Source organism: Myodes glareolus, chromosome 6 (genome assembly GCF_982192425.1).
Source record: "Myodes glareolus chromosome 6, mMyoGla1.1, whole genome shotgun sequence".
In the NCBI taxonomy this organism is placed as follows: Eukaryota; Metazoa; Chordata; class Mammalia; order Rodentia; family Cricetidae; genus Myodes; species Myodes glareolus.
Window position 1 is genome coordinate 23103359 of NC_142031.1, and position 23699 is coordinate 23127057.

General features: G+C 45.1%; 1 protein-coding gene across 3 annotated transcripts in view; it reads left to right on the forward strand.

The window, feature by feature from the left end:
- Kbtbd12 (kelch repeat and BTB domain containing 12) overlaps window positions 1-23265 on the forward strand; it is a 75399-nt gene extending 52134 nt beyond the window's left edge. For 2 of the 3 annotated variants that reach the window (XM_048416613.3, XM_048416612.3), the window contains exon 6: window positions 20481-23265. In XM_048416613.3, the coding sequence (XP_048272570.1) occupies window positions 20481-20674 (194 nt within the window). In that variant the 3' untranslated portion in view covers window positions 20675-23265. Of the gene's footprint in view, window positions 1-6279; window positions 6956-20480 lie in introns of those variants that run through there. The other variant, XM_085690598.2, reaches the window with a different exon arrangement.
- The last annotated feature ends 434 nt before the right edge of the window (window positions 23266-23699 follow it).

Here is a 23699-nt window from a genome sequence, read left to right on the forward strand (position 1 = left end):
GCAACAAAGCTTCTAAGATAGTTTAATTGGGAAAGAATCTTTTGCCACCAAATTGTACAGGAATGATTGGATATACACATGCAAAAGAGTGAAATTGGACCCCTACCTCACATCATGTACAAAGATGAACTCAAAAAGGGTAAAAAAAAATGTAAATATCATTACTAAAGCTACCAAGTCTTGGAAGGAAATGAAGGCATCTTTGTGGCTTTGAATTATACAGAGAGTAGACAAGTTGTTCTAAGAGCATTTTTTAAAAAAGACAACTGACAGAATAAGAAAAAATGTAAATAATATATCTGACAAATAAGAGACATATCTAGACCGTATAAAGAAATCTGGTTCAATAGCAAAAGACAGGTCACCAACTTTTAAACAATACTTTTTGAGACTACAATATAATCATATAATTTCCACCTTCCCTTTCTTCTCACCAGACCCTCCCCTATGTCCTTCCTAAATGCATAAATACCCCTGATCAGTCTGTATAATGTTACTTGTATGCATGTTTTCAGGACTGACCATTTGTATTAGCCAACCAGTTGGTGTGCTCTTCTCTGGGAAAGGCTACCTCTCCCCCTCCCAGCATTCATCACTTGCCTGTAGTTCCTGGTGTAGGGAGGGAATCACCAACTTGTTAATTGATGACGAACCTGAATAAATATTTCTCCAATAAATGTAAACCAATGACCAAGTACTGGACATCCCCATCCCCATCAGAGAGGCTGTCACAAAAAGGATAGATAGATAGATAGATAGATAGATAGATAGATAGATAGATAGAAAGATAGAAAGAAACAAGTCTTGACATGTACTGGGAAGTCAGGATCCTCATCCACCACTGGTGAGGGCGTAAGTGTGCAGCTGCTGTGGAACATGGGCAGGACTTCGTTAAAGGGTTAAACCTCCAGTGGCCCACGTGACCTAGCAGTTCACCCCTAGTGCACACACACAGAAGCCCATGTGGTAGAGTCCACACTGCAGTGTTGTAACAGCCCAGAGAGGAGAACAGTGCACATGTGTAACAACTGATGGGTAGATAGATAAATCGTTCTGGAGTCACACAGCAGAACAGCATTGAGCAACAAATGGGTTGCTAATGTGTGCTCTAGCATGAGAGAATCGTGAAAATACTCTAAGGGAGAAAACGGTCCCCAAAGATCATCTTGTCTCTAATTCTCTTGCCATATTCCACTAGTAGGAAATGCCCAGGGAAGGCAGAAGTGGGTTTGTGGAGGCCAAGGAGCAAAGGAAGGGAGGAGGGGAAGTGACTGTCACACTCTCTCCCTATGGGTACTTCAACTCAGTTCTTCTTTAATGTCAGACCCCAGAGCTGACCACTTAAGAGGAAGAAGAGGATGGTAGTTCTTGCTTTTTCCTTTAAAATGAGCATTAGTACATATAATTCATGTAACATTCACTCCCCACTCCCTGAAAGAAAAAAAAAACACACAACCAACCCAGTGGGTTGTGGTTTTTAACATATTCACAAAGTTAGTGTGACCACCTCACTGTCTAATTTCAGAACATCATCAGCTCCCAAATAAACCCTGTGCTTTGCAAAGGAAGAGGCAGAAATAACGCGCCCCAGAGATGAAGAATGTGGTGGCAGACGACACCTAGTGGCAGACACCCGTTCCAGCTGTAAGAACACCCAAAAGATGACAGTTGTGACCCTAGCAGGGAAAGTGATTCGCTTGCCCACGCTCGGTCCCCATAAATACTGCCTTTCAAGGGACCGCATGGGCTCGGACTGTGGGCTTTTTGTGAAAACCTTGAGCTCTTTGAAGACATGGAATCCAGTTCACCAGGGTTTTCTGGTGCAGGACCCCTCATCCTTCTACAGCACAGGCAGCTACTGTCTCCCTCCAAAATTGCAAGGAAGCTCTGCAGGCATGCTAGGGAGCAGCACCCGCCTCGTCTCCATTTCGGTCCGTCTCTGTCTCCTAGATTTCATCCAGAAGCCTGAGATGCTCTGCTTTCAGCTCACCAGGGCTCAGCTCAGCCTCAGCTGGCTTTCCAGAAACCCAACATTCCCACTTCAATTTCGTTCCTTCCCCATCCTCCTTCCTCCTTCACTGGGCACTGGAAAGGCTTCCTGATTCCCCTATCTGCCCAGCAGAACTTTCTTTCCACCCCTTTGTCTCCTCTAGTGAAGTCTAGACTAGTCTTAGTGGTGAGACTATGGTGGCTGCAAAGGACAAACCCAAACCAACAGGCAGAAAACACACTGGGAAGTGCTTTGTGGGTTCTTCCACTATCCGATGCAGTGTAAGACCAATGCTGGTGTTGACTGCACTAACATCAGCTTTGAGCACTGTGCATGAATTCATTAATTTATTCTCACAACAGCCTGCGAGGGAGGGATACTGGTATCACCTTTATAGGTGCAGAAACTGACACACAGGAGGTCACACGGATGGTAAATATTGAATTTGGAGTTCAGAGTCACATACGGAGTCTGGCTCCAAAAGTCTGCTTCATAAATAGTAGGCTGGCCTGTCAAATTAAATTATATTAAATTATGGTATTTAGTATGGAAGTATATGGCATTGAGCATTGATATTATTTAAAGGATCTTTAAAGATTGGTGTGTGTGTGTGTGTGTGTGTGTGTGTGATGTATGCGAAGGTCAGAGGATAACTTTTGATAATCAGTTCTCTCTTTACACCATTTGGGTCCCTGGAATGAAACTCAGATCGTCAGGCTTGGTAACAAGTACATTTACTCACTGAGCCACTTCAGCACCCCTAAAAGGACTTTAGATTATTGTAAGATGCTGTCAGGGTTTAGAATTATTACCCTGGATGATGATGCCTGTTGGATTTTATTCATTTAACATGTTTTATTGAATGCAATTATATGATAAGTAAACTCTTACTAGCTGCAACCCTGAAGGACTTAACTAAAGGCAAAATAAAGAAGTTTTTAACTGAGGTGCTTAGAATGGAGCATGCTCCTTAGAAGTGCAGGAACAAGGAACTGCAAGGCGAACTCAGGAGAGCTTACTGCTCCCAAAGCCTGTGAGCTGTGAAGGACTTTCAGGGAGTCATGCTCAACACATTATAATCGAACTTCTGAACACCAGCAACAGAGAAAAGCTTTGAAGGAAGCAAGAGAAAGTCAACAGATAAAAGAATAGATATTAAAATGTCCAGGTTCCTCAAGCCAGGGATGGGACACGGATTCTAAAGGACTAAAAACAAACAAGGGTCTGAAGCCTGACGCCAGCAAGGATGTTGTTTAGAAACCAGGGCAAAGTCAAGACAAGACCTCCCAACATGAGAGAAACAGAACTTGTTGTAGCAGACCTGTTGTTGAAAAGAAAGTTCCCAGAGATGAAGAGAAAATGATACCACAGAGAAACCTGGAGGGCAGGACATTGGTTCAGTAGTAGCTCTTGCCTAGTATGTGCAAGGCCCTGATTCCAGGTCCAAAATCGTAGGGGAAAGTGGTCAAGAAACCTGGAACCTCAAGAATCAATGAAGAGAAACACAAACACTAAATATCTGGGTACCTGGGTACCCGTTGTAGAATATTTTCTCCCCTTTAATAATTTAAAATATATGACTTTAGAGTGACGTTTTCAAATTGCCTGGTGGTGCTTTCAGTGTGCATTTCTAACCCACAGAGGGGGCATCTCCCTCTCTGTAGGAAGGGAAGGTACTTGTAGAAAGATTCCTACACTCTAGAGTAACAACGTGTTAATTCAGGATGGCCAATGTGTACAGTTGTATACAACTGTATATAGAATGTATAATGAGTCTCACAGCAACTACTAAAATATGACCAGAAACATGGGATTATAAACCTCAAGATAACTTAAAAATGGTAATTGAAAATGTTCACGCAGTTTAAAAAAATAGAAAAAGAAAAAGAGTTTTTAATTAATTAGACCTAAACTCCAGCACATTAATACCACAGCAAATATAATAGCCAAACCCAGGAATTTAGAAACGGTAGCTCATCCCTGGTAAATCCAGTTTATTGTGTTTTATAAATAAAGTTTCACTAGAAACTACATCTATTTGCTTGCATATTGTTTCTTGTCATTCTCTTGTCTGTGGTCTAATTAAATTAACTAAAAGACAAAGATTGTTAAGACTAGTAGACTGCATCTAACTATATGCTACCTACAAAAGTCAGATTGACACTGGATGGGGTAGTGCACCCCTGTAACCTCAGCACCCAACGGCTGAGTCCAGTGGATTGTGATGTTGAAGCTAGCCTGCACTACATGGTGAGACACTGTCTCAAAAACAAAAAAAGAAATTGAGTGTAAATATAACTGCACCACTGGTCAAAGTCAAAAGATGAGCCAGGTATGGTGGAGCACTCCTTTAGTCCCAGCTAGTCAGAGGCAAGCTAATCTCTGAGTTCAAGGCCAGCCTGGTCTACAGAGTGAATTCTAGGACAGCCATAGATACACAGAGAAACCTGTCTCAAACAAGCAAACAAAACAAAACAAAAAGTCAAAGGATAAACCTGGGAGCTGAGGTACGCCTCTAATCCCCGCACTTGGGCATGGAGGCAGGAGAACCTGGAGTCAGCATCATCCTCAGCGACACATAGTTGGAAAGTCTGGGCTTCATGAGACCCTATCTCGAACATGCCAAACGGAAGCGCGCTGAAGAGGTGGCTCTGTGGGTATATCTAACAACATACATTAAGGATCTGTGTTTGAGAAGAGCTAAACAAATGAACTAGAGGAAAGGGTTTGTTTGGCTTACACTTCAGCATTTCTGGTATCACTGAAGGAAGTCGGGCAGGATCCTGGAGGCAGCTGATGCAGAGGCCATGGAGGGTGCTGCTCACTGGCTTGCTTCTCATGGCTTGTTCAGCCTGCTTTCTCGTAGAGCCCTAGACCACCAGCTTAGGGGTGGCACTACCCACAATGGGCTGGGGCTTCCCCCATCAATCACTAAGAAAATGCCTTACAGTTGAATCTTAGGGAGGCAGTTTCTTAATTAAGGTTCCCTTTTTTTCAGATGACTCCAGCTTTTGTCAAGTGGATACAAAACTAGCCAGAACAGGAAGGACACAAAAAATGAGTTTAAAAACATCAAAATCAAACATCCATAAATGGACCCAAACAAATGTGGCAGATTATTTTGTTTTCCTTTGTTTTGTTTTGATAATAGGATCTCATCATGTGGCCATGACAGTCTGAAACTCAATATATAGACCAGGATAGTCTTGAATTTACAGAGACCCTCCTGCATCTGTCATTCAAATTCTGGAATTAAAGACATGCACCACAATCCCTGGCCAGAAAATTGAATTTTAACAAGCATGTAATTGAGTAAAGTAAGGAAAATGCTCAGAATTGATGTGGGGGTCACCAGTGGCACTTGCTCCCAAGCCTGACAACCTGAGTTTGATAGGTGATAGAGAACCAACTCCCACCTAACAAATAAGAAACAAAACACTGTACTAAGTAAAAAGATACAGGGTTTGCACAAACTCTTCCCCAAAGTAGACAAGCAAATCTGAAATAAGATGCTCAACACCATTTCCTTAAGAAAATGTGAATTAAAGTCGCCATGAGATACTACAAACTATCTGAAAAGCTAAATATTTTAAGACATTATTTGACAATTAGGTCTTGACCTAAGGAGAATGTTAAGCAAAACAGACTCTCATGCATTCCCGGTGAGAATGCAGAATGAAGCATCCACTCTGGAAAACAGCAAAGCTAAAATACTCTTACCCTGTCACCTGATGCGTGCGTCTGTAATTACCCCAGAGAGAAGAATGCTAACACAAGAACTTGTACATGAATATCTTTTCAAGTTTGAATTTCTAAAACTGAGCAACTCAAAGGTCCTTAAGGAGATGAACAAAGAAACAAGATGTGGTAAACCATACAGGAAAATAGCTCTCAGCAGCGCAAAGAGCACAGCAGCTCACAGACAGTTGCGAGCTGCCATGCGGGTGCTAGGATCCAAACCAGGTCTGCTGGAAGAGTGACTGCTGAGCCATCCCGCCAGCCCCTGTTTTGCTATCCCGATGCTTCTGTGTGACTTAATAGAAACTTTCCAGGCTGGACATTGTGGTATTGCCACAGCACCTGGGAGGCAGCGGCAGGTGGATCACTGTGAATTCAAAGCCAGCCTGGTCTACATAGCAAGTTCCAGGCCAGCCAGGACTGTCTGTGTATGAAAGTTTGTCTCAAAAACTAAGAACAAAACCTTACCATATAAATAAAGTTAGAAAGGCTAGGAATGCGTTTACAGTCTATATTAATGGAATGCCAATTGATCAAAATTAATTTTGCAGGTGTACTCTTTCAATTTGATGAAACCCTTAACCAGTTAAAGGCATGGTCAAAGCATGAATGCTGACACACGTTCCTCTCTGTGTGATCCCTATCTTGTGTGCTCTGCGAGATCACAAAGACCCTGGATACGCTGTCACCTGCTGCTCATGCCTGTCCTGACGTGCCTCTTGCCACCTCCTTCTTCCTGAGCCAGGATTAGTTCATTTGACAGGCAGCTTCCTTGCCACCAGAAGAGCAGGTCACATCCCTGACTGGGAACGGGCCAGAGTAACCTGGACTCCTCATTATTTATTCAAACACCCCGGAGGCCAGAGCAACATGGGCAGTGAGATGGCTCATTCCCCTTCTCATACACGGGACAGGACGTAGAGCGCACACGGCGAGATGGACATTGAAATAAATCTGTCATGATTTTGATGTAAGCTGCTCCTCTCAGGCTACTTTGTGTAAAGACTTGGTCCCTGGGTGCGGGGGCTGTTTTGGGAGGCTATGCAACTTTTAGGAAGGAGGATCTAGACGGAGGAAGAAGGCCTCTGGGAACAGGCCTGTTTCCTGGTCTGCCTACACATGAACAGAGCAAGCCACCGCTCACCCACCACCATGATGGACTGTGTTCCTTAAAACACTGAGTTCAGAAACAAACAACCAAGCAAAAACAAAACTTTCTCCTTAAGATACCTTTTGTCAGGTGTTTGGTCACCGTGGTGACAACAGTAACACAGAACAGAAATTGAACAAAGGGAACATAAGCATGGATGAGGCGAGGGATGCCCTACATAAACTGGGGGGACATGTCCCTAAGAATATTCCAAAGGCCTGGGGTGGCTCAGAACTTACTGTGCACTGCTCTTTCAGAGGACTTGAGTTCAGTTCCCAGGACCAAAGCCAGGCAGCTCACAATCACTTATAATTCCAGGGGAGTCGACATCCTCTCTGGCCTCTGTGGGCACTGTTCATACCCACACGCAGACAGATACACATGAACATGATTAAAAATAAAAAATAAATGTACAAAGTTTTTAAATAGTGACACTGTTCCCATAATAGCAAACCAACAAGTTAGCATTTCTCTGATGGGTAATTCAGTGGAGAACAGTGTACAGTCCCCAAGCAGTTTTCAGTTTTCTGATTGCATTAAAGAGTGAATCGAGATGAAAATGGTCCCCGATGTTTCCACCTCCCAGAGTACAAAGCACACCCTAAAGAAATATGGGGTGCATCCCAGGACAGTCTGTCACAAACATGGACTTTCATTAACTTATTTACGCCAAAAACTCATGTGTGTATTTTATTTACCCCCTGGTAGAGCTGAGCCCTTTTCTCTATAGACCGTGTTCTTGAACCACTGGCTGCTGGCGCAGTGGTCACGGCTTGCTGACCCCCCAGGGAATGTGATGCTGCTGTATATGGTGCATCTATTTTGGGGGACTAGCTGCACTGAAAAGAGCTGACATGGAGTTCAGCCTCCTGTTCCTTTTCCTTGTTAGTGTGCTGATATTTTATCCTAAGTAGGTCAACTCAAATACCATCCCTCTTCCTTGTTCTCCGAGCCCTGAGTTTAGAAGAGGACCAAGAATGACACCAGGAGGACAAACCAAGCCAGCCTGGTGGGAATGGTGACCACCTGCAGTCGCAAAGAAGGGTGTCTTTATGATTAATACAGTGGTTTTCACTCCATGTCAACGAAATAACAGACTCCTAGAAAAAAAAGACAGCATACACATGGTTTTAAAAAACAACTTGAAGGCTGGGAGGTGGTGGTGCACATGCCTTTAATCCCAGCATTCGGAAGGCAGAGATAGGTGGACTCCAATTTGAGGCCAGCCTGGTCTACAGAGCCAGTTTCAGAACAGGAGGCGTCTTAGGAAACATTGTCTCAAAAAAACAGAAAAAAAAAATGGACGAGGAAACTGGGGAAATGAATCCAGAAAAGAAAACTGACTGCAATTTTAAGAGGTCTGCCTACATTCATTTGAAGGAAAACACAAAGACCCTCTTCCCAATAAAACAAAAGAAAACCAGAACTTGAGTGTAGCCTTGCTACAAAGCACATCCCAAGAGCGCCGCCATGTGAAGGAGCAGTTATTTTCTCTTGTAGGAGGAACAAACTGACCATAGCTGAGCTAGACTCCTGTCCTATTGACCCTCTCCTAGTCTTGCCGAGGCGGCACACGCTCCCCACTCCTGCACCCTTATCCCGCAGCCCAGACTTGGGCCCAGGCATCCTCTCCTGTCTGCCACTAAGAAGGGGACACAGGGTGATAGCGAGGGGCAGTGCTGGCATTCTGACCCCAGCGCCCCACAGTGTCTGAGCTGCAGTCCTCTCAACAGACCCCACCCTGCCACAGGCTGCCAAATTGTTCCTATCACCACCCCAACCCTGATGAACAAGCATAGCCCTTTTGCACTTAACACAGCTTTGAAATATGGAAGGCAGAAACTACAGGAAACAGTAGGATATGGGAGTAACTCCATTAAAATGCATGGACTCGAAGATGCCTTTCTCAGAAATCCAGAGACCAAGTTACTAGAAACTCAAGCAAAAAGATTTAGATTTTAACTCTCCAACAAGACCATTAATACCCACATGTGCCTATTTTAGTTTTTAGTTTAAGCTATTAACAATTAAAATTTAAAAAAAATCAGATCCTAGCAATAATCCAAAGTGCTCAGCATCGCACGTGCCTGCCTGTGTTGGCCAGCACGGTTAGAGCGCCTCCCTCAGTACAGAAAGTCCCTTGTGGAGCACTGCGGCACAGACAAAAACTATTCAATTTAATTCATAGAAATGGAGACGCTCTGGCATGGGCACACACCTTTAATCCTAGCACTTGGGAGGCAGAGGCACTGGGATTTCTATGAGTTTTGGGACCAACATGATTTACATAGCAAGTTCGAGACCTGCTGGAACTATACCCTCTCAAAACAAAAATATAGAACCCTACAGTAAACAAATAAGGGATACATTCCCGTTGGATACTTTAAGAATATACTTATTAGGGACTGGAGAGATGACCCAGCAGTTCAGAGCACTGGTTGTCCTTCCAGAGGACCTGGGTTCAAGGCCTAGCACCCATATGACAGCTCACAACAGTCTGTATCTCCTGTTTCAGGGGATCTGACACCTTCACACCAATACACATAAAATTTTAAAAAAATATATTTTAAAAAAGAATATAGATGTTAACCAACTGTAAGTAGAGCAAAAGAAAATTTCAATGTATTTTCCAGAGTAGAAGTTATAGAAACCGTTTGCCTGTCCACATGCAATTTAAGTTAAAAATTTAAAAGCTATTTAGATGACTTAGGGACTAATAAAGCTTGTCCTTAGATCAAAACCACTGGTGACAACTTATGCTGGAGAGGTTGTAGGGCAAAGGGAACACTCCTGCATTGCTGGTGGGAATGCAAGCTGGTACAGCCCCTTTGGATATCAGTGTGGCGATTTCTCAGAAAATTAGGAAACAACCTTCCTCAAGACCCAGCAATACCACTTTTGGGTATATATCCAAAGGATGCTCAATCGTGCCACAAGGACATGTGCTCAACTATGTTCATAGCAGCATTGTTTGTCATAGCCAGAACATGGAAATAACCTAAATGCCCCTTGACCGAAGAATGGATAAGGAAAATGTGGTACATTTACACAACGGAGTCCTACAGAGCAGAATTTTGCAGGCAAATGGATAGAGCTAGAAAACATCATTTTGAGTGAGGTAACCCAGACCCAGAAAGACAATTATCACATGTATTCACTCAAAAGTGGTTTTTAAGCATAAAACAAAGAAAACCAGCCTACAAATTATAATCCCAGAGAACATAGACAACAATGAGGGCTCTAAGAGAGGCATACATGGATCTAATCTACATGGGAAGTAGAAAAAGATAAGATCTCCTGAGTAAATTGAAAGCATAGGGACCTTGGGAGAGGGCTGAAGGGGAGGGGAGAGGCAGGGAGAGGAGCAGAGAAAAATGTAGAGCTCAACAAAAATTTTTTTAAAAAAAAAGCTTGTCCTTGTCACCAAGACAGACAATTTGAGTGCAATCTCTGGAACCCACATGGTGGCAGGAGAGAGTCAACTCCTCATACACAATAGATATATTTTGTTTTACGTTTTTTTATTATCAAAGGATAGACAAACACTAATACATTCATACTTACAAGTCAGCTTTTTTTTTTGCAACAGGTTCTCAGTGTGTAGCTCTGACTGTCTTGAAACTCAGAATGTAGATAAGCCTTGCCTTGAACTCAAAGATCTGCCTTCCTCTGCCTCCTGAGTGCTGGGATTAAAGGTGTGTACCAACATACATAGCTTAATTTTCTTTTTCTGAGACAGGGTTTCTTTGGGTAGCCTCTGCTGTCCTGAAACTCACTCTGTAGACCAGGTTGGCCTCAAACTCAAGATAAATCTGTCTCCTGAGAGCTGGGATTAAAAGCAATCAGCTTAATTCTTTAAAGATTTATTATATGTGTACGTGTACGTATGTGCATGAGTGTGTGTGTGTGTGTGTGTGTGTGTGTGTGTGTGTGTGTGTGTGTGTGTATGCAGTACCCATAGAGGCAAGAAGAGGGCATCAGATCCCCTGGAGCTGAAGTTAAAAGCAGTTGTGAGCCACCAACTTGGTACTAGGAACTAAACTTGGGTCCTCTGCAAGAGTATACACTCATAGCTGCTGAGCCTTCTCTCCAGCCCTCCACTGGAAAATCTTAAACATTCTAAACAAGTCTTGAGTTAAAACAGTATTCACTTTGAAATGACAGACTGGGGAAATCTGAATGGTACCGGGGACCTTCTAGGTGGTGGTAGAGCCCTCAGGAGGTACGCTTGAAGGCATCCATGAGAGGACATGAAAGATCCGAGTGAGTGAATCCAGCACCCATGTCAGAGGACAGAGAAGGAAGTAGCTGCAGAGAGAACAAGAGAAGCTCTCAGAAACAGCTTCAGCTTGGCGCAGATGATTCTGTCACACTTCTGAAAGTTCTTGATTTGAGGTCAGAAGTCCGATGTGATTTCCTGCTTTCCATGTGGCTAGTGTATTCACTGGGGTTTCACAAAGATAATAAGCCTCCCCGATTCCCAAGATTGAGAAGTACATCTAATTAGCTTCTAATTAGGGTCTCTGCTGTAAGCCCTTCCCAATTTGATCTGAAATTGTAGTATATAAATTCAATGAAAAGAATACTAATGCTTCCTTTCTGTTCTGGGATTACCCCCACAGACTTCATGCATGCTAGACAGCTGTTCTACCACTGGGCTGTGTCACCAACCCCCCCTCTTTGTTTTGACATTTTACTAGGAGACAGGGTCCCACTAAATTGACCAGGTTGGCCTTAAACAATACAGTTGTCTGAAAGTAGAAAAAGACCAATTATTAGATAGTGATTTATTCATTTATTTAGAGATTTTCTTAAAGCACTGTTTGTATGACCTATTTGCCAAGCATGACTTCACTTGCTATCTGGAACAGAGTGACCTAGAGGAATAGCTGGAACAATGGTCCTTGCCCCAACAACCTGCTGACTGCCGCGTACCCTTCTGTGAGTTCCCGCTTGTTTGTCCACTCTACCTCGTGGTTTTAGAGAATAAAGTGAGAATACACTAGACCATCATCAAAGCCTTTCAGGGGATGTCCCGGCTGTGGTCCCCCGGTAGCATCTCCTCTCTTCCATCTCACTGGTGTCAGAGTGTCCATTTCAGAAAGACTCCCTCACAGTCTATTCCAGTAGCCACATCAACCAGTTTGTCTTTTTTTTTTTCAGTTTGTCTTTTTTATTTGTGCTCTGTTCCTTTTGTTTTGTCCAAAGTGCTTCTAAAGAAATGTAAACCTCAGGCCATTCCGCTCATTGATGCTTTCGCAGCCGTCCTCTCCTGGGTGGATATATGAACTTTCCCCATCTACTGTTCCACCCAACGACCAACAGTGTTGCTGTCTATCAGTGATGCCCGGTCCACACCAGATCCCAGGTGGTATCAGGAACCCTCTTCCGTGTGCTTGTTCACATCCTGATCCTGCTGTTTGCTCTTTGATCGTGAAATCTGAATTCGGTTGTGTTCTGGGCAGGTACACACCTTCTGTGACTTCTGCTGTTTTGAGTTTTGTTTTGTTTTGGTTTGGTTTGGGTTTTTTTGCCCTAACCTTTTCATTGTTAGTTAATGTGAACACTGAACACTCTAGAAATGTTCTGGTGTGTGCATCCTTTTATTTATTTGGCACAGGGTTCTGGTTTCTGTGATTAAACTAACTGACCATGCTTTGTAGACCCCTCAGAACAGTGCTACACGGTGGAGTTTTGTTTGCCAAGGGCTGTAGAACTTTAGGCAAGTTGATTAGCTTGTCTGAACCTGTTGCCTTCACTATTAATGGAGAAAACGGTGAGTGTCTCTTAGATGGTTGTTCAAAGGGCCTGTTGATTTTCTCAACAGTTATTAATGTCAATTAAATAGTCATTTTATTAACACCAGACAATCCTGCACAAATGAAAAGTGTTTGTCTTTTTCTGAATTTAGTCTTGTGATTATTTTTATTTTTTTAGTTATTTTTTTTTTAAGACAAGTCTTGCTCTGCCCAGGCTGGTACTGAACTTCTAGACTGCAGTGATCCTCCTGCCTCATTCTCTATACCACTGTGTCCTGGTTAGTTTTAAGTCAATTTGGCACAAGCTAGAGTTATCTGAAAGGAGGGGATATCAATTGAGAATATGCCTCCATAAGATCTGGCTGTAGGTCATTGTCTTAATTAGTGACGGGGGAGAGCCCAGCCCACTGTGGGTGGTGCCATCCCTGAGTTTGTGGTTCTGGGTTCTATAGGAGAGCAGGCTGAACAAGCCATGAGGAGCAAGCCAGTAAGCAGCTCCCCTGCATGGGTTCTGCATCAGTTCCTGCCTCCAGGTTCCTGCCTTTTGAGTTCCTGTCCTGACTTCCTTCTATGATGAACAGTGATATAGAAGTGTAAGCCATATAAAGCATTTCCTCCCCAAGTTTCTTTTTGTTCATGGTGTTTTGTTCCAGCTAGAGAAACCCTAACTAAGATACACTGCATCCAGCTTCTCATTATTTTCATCAGGACAACTTTTAAGTTACTTATTTGAACCCAAAATCCCTCCAATTTGAAAGTATTATTTAGATGTTCTCAAGATAGTAAAAAAAAAAAAAAAAGCATCAGATAATGGGAATCGGGTGGTCACTGGAATGCAGAAATTCTCCACCCCCAAGCCTGACAAAACAAACCCCAGATCTCAAGATATCCACAACCACAGAGCCATCTCAGTAAACATGAAAGTGGGGAGCATGTGTGACCTTGTGGAGATCTGACTACACTGACAAACAAGGAAGACATCAACCAGCAAGAGGAGATGGCTGTGAAACTTGCATTCCTTCTTTCTCTATGAGAAATAAGAGAAGACAGCCAAACATGGTGGCCTAGGCCTATAATCTCAGTACCTGGAGGCTGAGGCAGAAGAGGGCCTTGAGTTTAAGACCAACCTAGGCTACACAGTACTAGTCTAGCCAGAGCTGTATCAAACACACACACACACACACACACACACACACACACACACACACGTAATATGAGAAGATGAAAGAATTTATGAGATAAAGCATTGAAAGATGATGTCAGCAGGTCGAAGAGAAAATATACTGAAGTACAAAGGAAAGGTCAGGGCACCTGTACTGAAGGCACCTGTAGATCCAGACCTCTTGCGTTGTCCTTTCCTAGTATTTGAATCTGTGGTGTCCCCCATAAGCTGTATGTCAAAGGCTTGCTCTTTAGTTTGGTGATGTTGGGAGGCGCTTAAACCTCTAGGATGAATCAGGCCTAATGGTAGATCTTTTAGTCATTGGGTCGGAGCCTTCCCAGATCTCCAGGAACCTTGGAGGGGACTGTGAGACCCTGCCTCCCCAGATCCCCAGCTGCCATAAAGTGAACAGCTTCTTCCACCATGTGCTCCTCCTGTGATGTGCATCACCATTAGCACCAGTCCCAGAATAATGGGGCCAATAAACCATGGTCAAATCCTCAAGGACTGAGAGCAAAGTAAACTTTTATTCTTTAGAAAGTATTTGTCTTGGGCCTTTTGTCATGGTGCTAGAGTTGACTAACAACCCTAATGACTTTTTGGCATGGTAGCAGTGGGAATGAGAGATACAGACAAAGCTTTTGTAGGGCTCCATCTCAAGGCTGAGGAGTTAGCACCATCCTGGAGAGGGTCAAGCTGCTCCTCAAACAAGGAGAGATACAGGCCTTTATGAGTTCTGAAGGACATCAGGCACTTACGGGAACAAGGCTGAGGTAAAAAACTAAAGGAGTCTGGATGCTCAAGCTGCTGGGTCCATAAGCTCAACTATGGTAGGTGATTAGTAACCTCCAGATCTCTGAAAGTACCTCGGCTGATGTGTTCTACAGTCACCCACGCCATAGGTGTTTTATACAGCCACCCACGTCATAGGTGTTCTGTACAGCCACCCACGTCATAGGTGTTCTGTACAGCCACCCACACCATAGGTGTTCTGTACAGCCACCCACACCATAGGTGTTCTGTACAGCCACCCACGTCATAGGTGTTCTGTACAGCCACCCACGCCATAGGTGTTCTGTACAGCCACCCACGTCATAGGTGTTCTATACAGCCACCCACGTCATAGGTGTTCTATACAGCCACCCACGTCATAGGTGTTCTGTACAGCCACCCACGCCATAGGTGTTCTGTACAGCCACTCACGTCATAGGTGTTCTGTACAGCCACCCACGTCATTGGTGTTCTATATAGTCACCCACATTATAGATGTTCTATACAATCACCCACATTATAGGTGTTCTACAGCCACCCACATCATAGGTGTTCTAAAACCACCTACATCATAGGTGTTCTGTACAGCCACCCACGTCATAGGTGTTCTAAAGCCACCCATGTCATAGGTGTTCTATACAATCACCCACATCATAAGTGTTCTGTACAGCACACCTAGTGGAAAACTAAGACATATCACTCATCTGTGTGACCCCCAAAATAGTGATTTTTAATCATCCAAAGACAAGTGCATGTGGAGGATTTGTTCAGATTTTCTCTCAACAACCACCTTATTTCTCTGCTGCCATCCCCGGCAGTGCAGACTCTGGATATGCTCAAGTCCGTGTATGACAGCAGCTTGCATAGCTTACACACATCTGGAAACCTCACCAGGACTTCTTAAACTTGTCCACTTGCAGCCCGTTTTCACCCGAGAATTTACATGACCCTAGGTACAGATACATAAAAACGTACACAAATCAAAATTTGCCGACAGTGTAACACAATACAACCCCAAAATACTCAAGGATTTGAGTATTATATGCTTAGGAGCAGCAGTAGGGCAATAGTAAAAGTCTTTGTGATCCAAGTTAGACAACTGTGTTTCTATAAGAGCAGAAATTTGAGGCTGGAGCGTCAGTTCAGTGGTTGAGTGCCTGTGCTCTTGCTGAAGAGTTTGAGTCCCAGAACACGCAGGGCCCCTCAGAAGCATCTGTATCTTCAGTTCCAGGGGATCTGATCCCCTCTTCTAACCCCCACAGGCACCTGGCACACATGTGGTGCACAATGTACATAAAATGAACAAATCTTTAAAAATTAGAAAAAGAGCAGAAATTTTGTGTGTTTAATAAAAGCAGTGAAGTTTCTGCGAATGGTGACACACACCTTTAATTTCAGTACTCAAGAGGCAGAGGCAGGAGGATCTCTGTGAGTTTAAGGCCAGCCTGAACTACAAGAGTGAGTTCCAGGACTGGCTCCAAAACTACAGAGAAACCCTGTCTCGAAAGACACCAAAAGAAAAAAAATAGCAAAACAGAAGCCCTGCAGTTCCTAACACATAGTGCAGAGGTTTGAATCCAAGTCGAGGTGTTTTAGGCACTATGGTGTGATGAGCGCAGGGCAATTGTCAGTGCTGTGTGTTTAGAACCAGGACTGCTATGAGGTCACAGTGCCACACAGGTGAGCACCGCCAGAAACGCCTCAGGTGCGATGCGCATTTGATTTAACTATTTTTTAGTCCTTGGGCATTTATAAAATGTTTGCTGTTGACAAAGCTTTCACAGCTGACACGTATGGAGTCATGACCCGCAGTCTAAGAACTGCTTCTACATTTTGTGTATGAGCTAGCACATTATCACAGCTATGCAAATGGTTCTCTCTTTGTGTTTTGAGACAAGGTTTCTCTGTGTAGGCCTGGCTGTCCTGGAGCTTACTCCATAGACCAGCCTGGCCTTGAACTCAAGAAATCTGCCTGCCTCTGCCTCTGCCTCCCGAGTGCTGTGATTAAAGGTGTGCGCCACACTGCCTGGCTGCAAATGGTTCTTACAAGAGAACAAACTGCATGCTCACGCAGATATAGGTGCCTTCTTTGCATATTTTACATCCAGGATTGGTCAGGTTCACAGATGCGGAATCAGTGAACATGGAGGGCCAATGTGTTCATAGTCAGCTGTCTTTGGCATTTGCCAGTCACCTCTCTTGAGGCTCACCTATGACGTGACCCTGGAGTCCATCCTCTGAGGACATTACAAAGAATAAAAAGAGGCACAAAGCAATGGAGTACAAATAATAAAAACAGAGACAAATATAGTGATATTTTATTTGTTAGTAAATAAAACTTATGTATTAATTAATTTTATTTACTAATTAATAAATAAAATATCACTCTAAAGCAAGGATACATTGTCCCAAGCCGCCCCCTTTCCAAATGAAGGATTCACCAAATCTGTCTGCCCTTGCTTCTGCGTTAAGCTCTTTCAACGTAAGTCACACATATGCCCTCAAGTGTCTTGGTGCATTGGGTTGGAAGGGTGCCCGGGCACAAGGATCCACGGATGAAAACTACAACCCCTCTGGCCTCAGAATAGACTAGCATGATTTCTCTGTGTTCCAAGCACATCAGAGAGGCCTAGGCCAGTGCCTTTCCAGATTTCAGCCCTGTTCCCCTCACTGAGACATACAGCCTCTCCTTGTGCTGACCTCTGCTTGGTGTGCTTCAGCCTTCTGAGCAGTTCAGTCTTCAGTCCCATACTGCACCTGGGAGCATCTCCAGCAGGGCCCCATCACAAGCGGCCGGAGTGAGAAGCGGGGCTATGCATGCCTGCCTGCCTGGACTCCCCACCCCGGGAGAGTTGAGGCTCCGCAGAGCTTGTCCTAAGTGCATTCCTCCTGAAGGTTTCTGCATTTCATTTTTTCTGGTTTCGACATAATCCATTTTGAACCTTCTGGCCTTGTTGCACACCAGGGGTCAGCGACTTTTTCTTAAAGGGCCAAGTAGCAGAATCTAGGTAATGACCCTCTGGATTCTCAGTCACACGAGTTGGCCCTTTCCCTCCAGGTTAAAATCTCAGGAAGAATGAATACAGTTGACCCAGCCCACTTCCTGCATCAGTCCTTAGTGCCCAGGCTGCAAATTATTTCTCTGTCCCCTTGAATCCATACCCGCCAGGAGCTATCAGCTATGGCTGCATGGATGAAGACATGGCCACCAGGCTGCCCTTCCAAGAACGGCAGCCAGCCCCAGAAGCCAGCGGTAGCTTGACAGGCATACACTGAGGCCCAGTGTCCAACAAAGCACAGACTTAGAGCCATTGTGTAGACTACAGAATGGAAGAACAAGGGACTGAACAAATGCTTGGAGATTAAATAGCTTGATTTGGGGTGCTGGAGAGATGGCTCAGCGGTTAAGAGCATTGCCTGCTCTTCCAAAGGTCCTGAGTTCAATTTCCGGCAGCCTCATGGTGGCTTTCAACCATCTGTAATGAGGTCTGGTGCCCTCTTCTGGTCTGCAGGCATACACGCAGACAGAATATTGTATACATAATAAGTAAATAAATAAATATTTTTAAAAAGAAAAATAAATAAATAGTTTGATTTTTAGAAAAGTAATTAAGGTGGGTGTGATGCTCCATGGAGCCTTGCCCAACCTGTGTGAGGCCCTGGGTTCTAGGAATCCCCAGCACCAGTGAGTGAATGATCAATAGATGAATGAATGACTAAGGCATGAAAACCTGCACTTGAATTGTTGCCTGCATTGCCACCTGCTGGCCAGAACGGGTATCAGGCTAAAGTTCTGTTAAAGAGGTTGCCTTGTATGTAGAAAGAACCTTTTTCTAAGAAAAGCTGTAGCTTCTTTTCTTAAAAGAATTTATTATTCTAAAAATGACATTTTATTTATAAGACAGTTGTATAAAATTGTGTTTGTATTTTACACGAAAACATTTAGAAGAAACAAAGTTGGTATTTTTACCCAAAAAAGAATAAGAGATAGATATTTTAAATATCTTTACATAATTAAAGAATATAGAAAAATGACTATGAAGCTATTAGGGGAATGAAGAGATGTATCATCAATTAAGAACACTTGCTGCCATGGCAGAGGACCTGAGTTCAGTTTCCAGCACCCCACAGAGCAGCCCATTACTACCTGGGGTTCTGATGGTTTCCTGTGGGCTCTGTGGGCACGTGCACACACATATACATAAATAAAGATAAATTATTAAAAACTGACAAAATAAAGAACCTAGACAGTAGTAGGCACCTGATCTTTGAAGGGAAGCCTCGCCTGTGCTCTCATGCCTTCCTTCCGCTGCCTGGCCACCTAGTATCTTCTCACTGAACAGTGCACCTCGTCCCCTGCCTCTGGACACTTGCACTAGACTCTTTCCCTCCCATAGTTCCTCCTGGCATGGCATGCCTAGCTGACTGTCACATAATGACGTACCAAGCAGGACATCTATCCCTGCACGGCAGCCCTTGTCCACTTGCTAAGTCTGGTTGCCTCTCTTCTTCCTGCATAAGCTCCTGCCAGGCAGACCCCTCCAGAAAACCCCTGGAAATCATTGTGACCTCCCATTGCAGGATTGTGAACCCCTGCTCCTTCTCAGTGCAGGAACACTGGGGCGTCTATGACAGGTCTTCTAAAACCCAGCCCACATCTTCCTCAATCCCCCTTTACTAAGTTCTCAAGCTGCCCAGGTTCTCATGCTGCCTGCTTCCTGCCCACATCCTGGCTGAGTGTCAGTGTCTGTCCAAGTACAGAGAAGGTGGTGGCTGGGTCAAGGTCACACTACTCAGGCTGTGCTTCCCCTTGTGTGTTGTTGGTTGTTTATTCTTTTGGCTCTTTAGCTCTTACTCTTTGGGGGCCTGCCACCCAGCTCCCAAATAAAACATACACCGAGTCTTATTATTACTTATGAATGCCCAGCCTTAGCTTGGCTCGTTTCTAGCCAGTTTTTCTTATCCTAAATTATCCCATCTACCTTTTGCCTTGGGCTTTTATCTTTCTCTATTTCTGTATCTTTACTTCTTTCTCCGTGACTTGATGTGTAGCTAGGTAACTGACCCCTGATGTCCTCCCCTCCTTGTTCTATCTTGTTCCTTCTTTCCTCTTGCTCCTATATCTTCTTTCTATTTATTCTCTCTGCCTGCCAGCCCTGCATATCCTTTCTTCTCCTTTGCTATTGGACATTCAGCTCATATTAGACCAATCAGGTGTTTTAAACAGGCACAATAACACAGCTTCACAGAGTTAAACAAATACAACAAAAAATGCAACACATCTTTGCACCATTAAACAAATGTTCCACATCATAAACAAGTATAACACACCTTAAAATAATACTCTGCCACACTTGTTCATACAGAAATCAAGACAGCTCCACAGCATTGGAACATCCTTCCAACATAAGACAGTGGTGTATTCTGTCAATACTTGAATACTTTTTAAAGATATTTTTATTTTCATTTAATGTGTATGTGTGAGTGTCTGCCTCTGTGTACATGTACCATGTGTATATGGTGTCCCAGGAGGCCAGAAAAGGATGTCAGATCCTCTGGAACTAGAGTTACAGGTGGTTGTGAGCTGCCCCATGTGGGTACTGGGAATTGAACTTGGGTCCTCTACAAGAGCAACAGGTGCTTTTAACTGCTGAGCCACCTCTCCAGCCGTGCTGAGACAATGTTTTAATGTGAGCTGCATGATAGTCTTTAAATTCTTAAATATCAGGACACATACTATTCAGTACCTTATTCAGTACTGAAGTACCTTATTCAGTGGGTTGTTGATTAACCCTTGGCCCTCAAAGAAGATGCAGTCAGGGTGGTGCCAGTCTCTGAGATTAACATTCCCGTGTGTTTGTTTGTTTGTTTGTTTGTTTGTTTGTTTGTCTTCCTATATTGTTCTTTCAGATCGCCATGAGGTTATCTCCAAAGAAATTTTGGAGCTGGACCCTTGGGAGAACCAGTGGAATGTTGTCGCCGTCAACGTCCTCATGCATGACAGCTATGATGTCTGCCTGGTAGCTAGGATGAACCCCCGAGACCTCATCCCACCACCCTCAGATCTGATCGATGAAGGTGGTGACCACAGAGGGCAAAGATGAGGGTCTCGCAGCTGGAGGGGCCGTAGCCTGGCAGCCAGGTCTCCAAGTGCAAGACCCAACATACTGACATACTGTGTGGTGCTGACATTCACTTTGCATGCATAGCGGCCCGTGTAAAGCTGTACTGCACCGTGCAGGGCTGGCAGTACAGGGTCTTCCCTTAGGGGCATCCCAGCCTGATAGAGTAGATAGGGCGGTGATGATGAGAGTGGGGCAAGCAGTGCAAGGAAGGCAGCGCCCTCCTCTGCTGGGGACTCAGGAACACTGCCAAGCAGTCCCATGGGGCTGATGATGAGGTCCTGGGAGAAGGAGAGAGGCCAAAGGCCCTAATGTAGGAAAGCTGGTGCCTGTCTGTGGCGTCTAGTGTAGCCTGGTCACACTGCTTGCACACAAGATTTGTCCCCGAGAGCAGATAGGTTATAACTAGGTGACCAGTGCCTGAAAGAGGGAGAGCATAGGTCTGGGTTCGGATAGAGGAGCCATCTTTCTTGGGGCTTTGCCCCAGCTTAGTCTGTCTGTTAGAACTGCCGTGACCTACCGCAACAATGCCTACTGTGGGCCAAACGTTCGTACCTGGACCCCAGCTCTGTCTGTTCCACGGGCCACAGTGAGCAGGGTATTCCTGGACACAGGAATTGGGGTTAGTCCTGCGTGCCTAGACTGAACCTGCCCAGAGCCTCTGCCCGGCTCTCAGCTGCATAGGACCTTCCTCAGGTTGAGGCTGACTGAACCCAGCAGGTCTAAACATGGGGGCCCAGGCTCTAGTGAGGAGAGAAGAGGCACCCATTGACTGCCTGCTGCCTCCTTCAGATCCCTCCCCTGGCTGGGAGGGTGAGGTAAAGCCTACTTATCTCGAGCAGGCCACAGTGAGCTCTCCCTAGATATGTTAGGGGTGATGTGCAAATTACACATGGAAACCCATCTATTCTGCTTCCATTCATATTTCTGGATGCACAGCAGATCCATTTGGTGGCTGTTCTCCAACGACATCACAAGAGCTCCCGTGTAAGCAGGGTGGATGCCCTGAGATCTTCCCGGAGAACAGCAAACCCTACATGGAGACAGTGTGTGCTCTCCAGGTTCAACCTCTCCCTGACCGGAGAGGCAGGCTCAGTCAAACGGAGCCACTTGTACCTTGTTTCTGACACCAAGCTGGGAATTCTGGGGCCCAGCACAGGTGTGCCCCAGAATGCTACACTCTGGGAGGCAGGGATCGTGCCTGTCTCTCTGGGGTCACCCCTAAGTCCCCGTTGCATGGGTGGAGTTTGGGGTGATCTGAGCCTGTAAGGGACGTCAAGTTCCAGTGTCCTCATTCTGCCCCCTAGTGGAGGATGGTAGTCTGAGGTTTCCTGTTCTGAGGCAAACCAGGGCTGCTCCTCCGCATTGGCAGCCTGGCAGCCGGGATGGGGAGAGGCTTTACTGTGCCTCTGCCCCCGCACCCCCGACTCCCCTTCCAGAATCCCTTTCCCTACTCACCACCTCGGCATGTTAGAAGCTGCCTGTCACCTGGATCTTGGGCTGTAGTAACTTATCTTCTGAATGCACTGGCTACTTGGCAGCCAGGACCATGGGCAGAACTTTTCCAGATCTTACCTTCCTCCTATACGGAATGGGAAGGGAAAGCCCACATCCTTTACAGGGCTGGTGTGTGGACTGAGTGAGAAAATGCTGAGTGAAATACCGTGTTAAATACAAGCACCATGAACAGGTTTTCACTGCTGGTCTTCCTTCTGCCACCATGCATTTCCCAGGACTAGGGGCAGAACAAGTCAGAGCCCAGCCTTAGGGAATATTAGACTTTAGCGAGATTAGGGAATGCATTTCAGTTGGTTCTGATTTCCTCGTGCTTGGCTCCTTAGCAGTGATGAGGACTCCCTTGGGTTTGCAGCCCCTTGAGAACCTAAGTAGATGCCTCAAGGGCATCATCGGGTAGTGAGAGTCATCCTGGGCTAGGACACCATTGCTGTCAATGCTACGGGGTATGAGAAGGCAGCTTTGCAGGGAGGCTGCTGGGGGAGGACTCAGGAGAGTGGCTGGGCTCCCAGGAGCAGTCGTGCCCCAAAGCTGGAGTTGAGAGAGGAGCGGGGACTGTTCTCAGCCTGATTCCCCACAGGTGCGTCCAAGGTCTCAGATGTCTGATGTGCATTCCCTTTGTTCTACATCCAGAACCAGCGCACAGGCTTGTGGGCTTTAGTGCTCACTTTCAGCTCAGGGCTTCTTGTCTGACTTTCCTATTTGTGATTCAAAACAACCCGCGCTGCCCTCCCAGAGAACTATTGTTAGAGATTCCATTTGGACAGACCTCCTGTTACTCCTTCACTGTCACTGAAGGGCTTCTGACACTGCGTGAAGGCCCTTAGAAAATGCCTGCTACTGGGGCTTCTTATCTTTGTGAGGCAGGATTGCTGGATGCTGAGCGAGGAAACACAATGGGGAAGTAATTTGGATGCCGGGCTGATAAAGGGCTGCAGCTGTCAGCCTTACTGACTCAGTTTGTGCTCAGCAAGAGGCAGCATTGTTCTCAGGCTGACTTTATAATGAAGAAATGCTCTGACTGCGGACTTATAAAATACATTTTTGCTAATGAACAATTGCCCACATTTGGTTTTCGTATTGTGGGTGAGTGTGAGTTCCGGTTGAACAAGAATCCCAGGGTCTGGTAACTGTGGTGTTCTCGGAGCGGTATGTCATGTCAGAGAGTGGACATCCAGGACAGAAGCAGGTGGGGAGACGGGCAAGGGGCAGCAGGTGGCCTACTTCCAGGGCAGTGCAGACTCTGGCCCTTCTCTACACAAAGCAGATGTGCAAACACAGCCCCCGTCTTACCCTCTGATATAGCCCAAGCTGGCTTCAATTTTGCGATCCTCCTGCCTCTGCCTCCTAAGTGCTGGGATTACAGGCATGTACCACCACTCCGGCTATAAAGTTTCATCTCAGTAGGCAAAAATGCCAAGACCCCACATTTCCCATGTTACTCTACAACCTCAGCAGAACAAATTGCTATGGATTCAGAGGCTTAAACCAG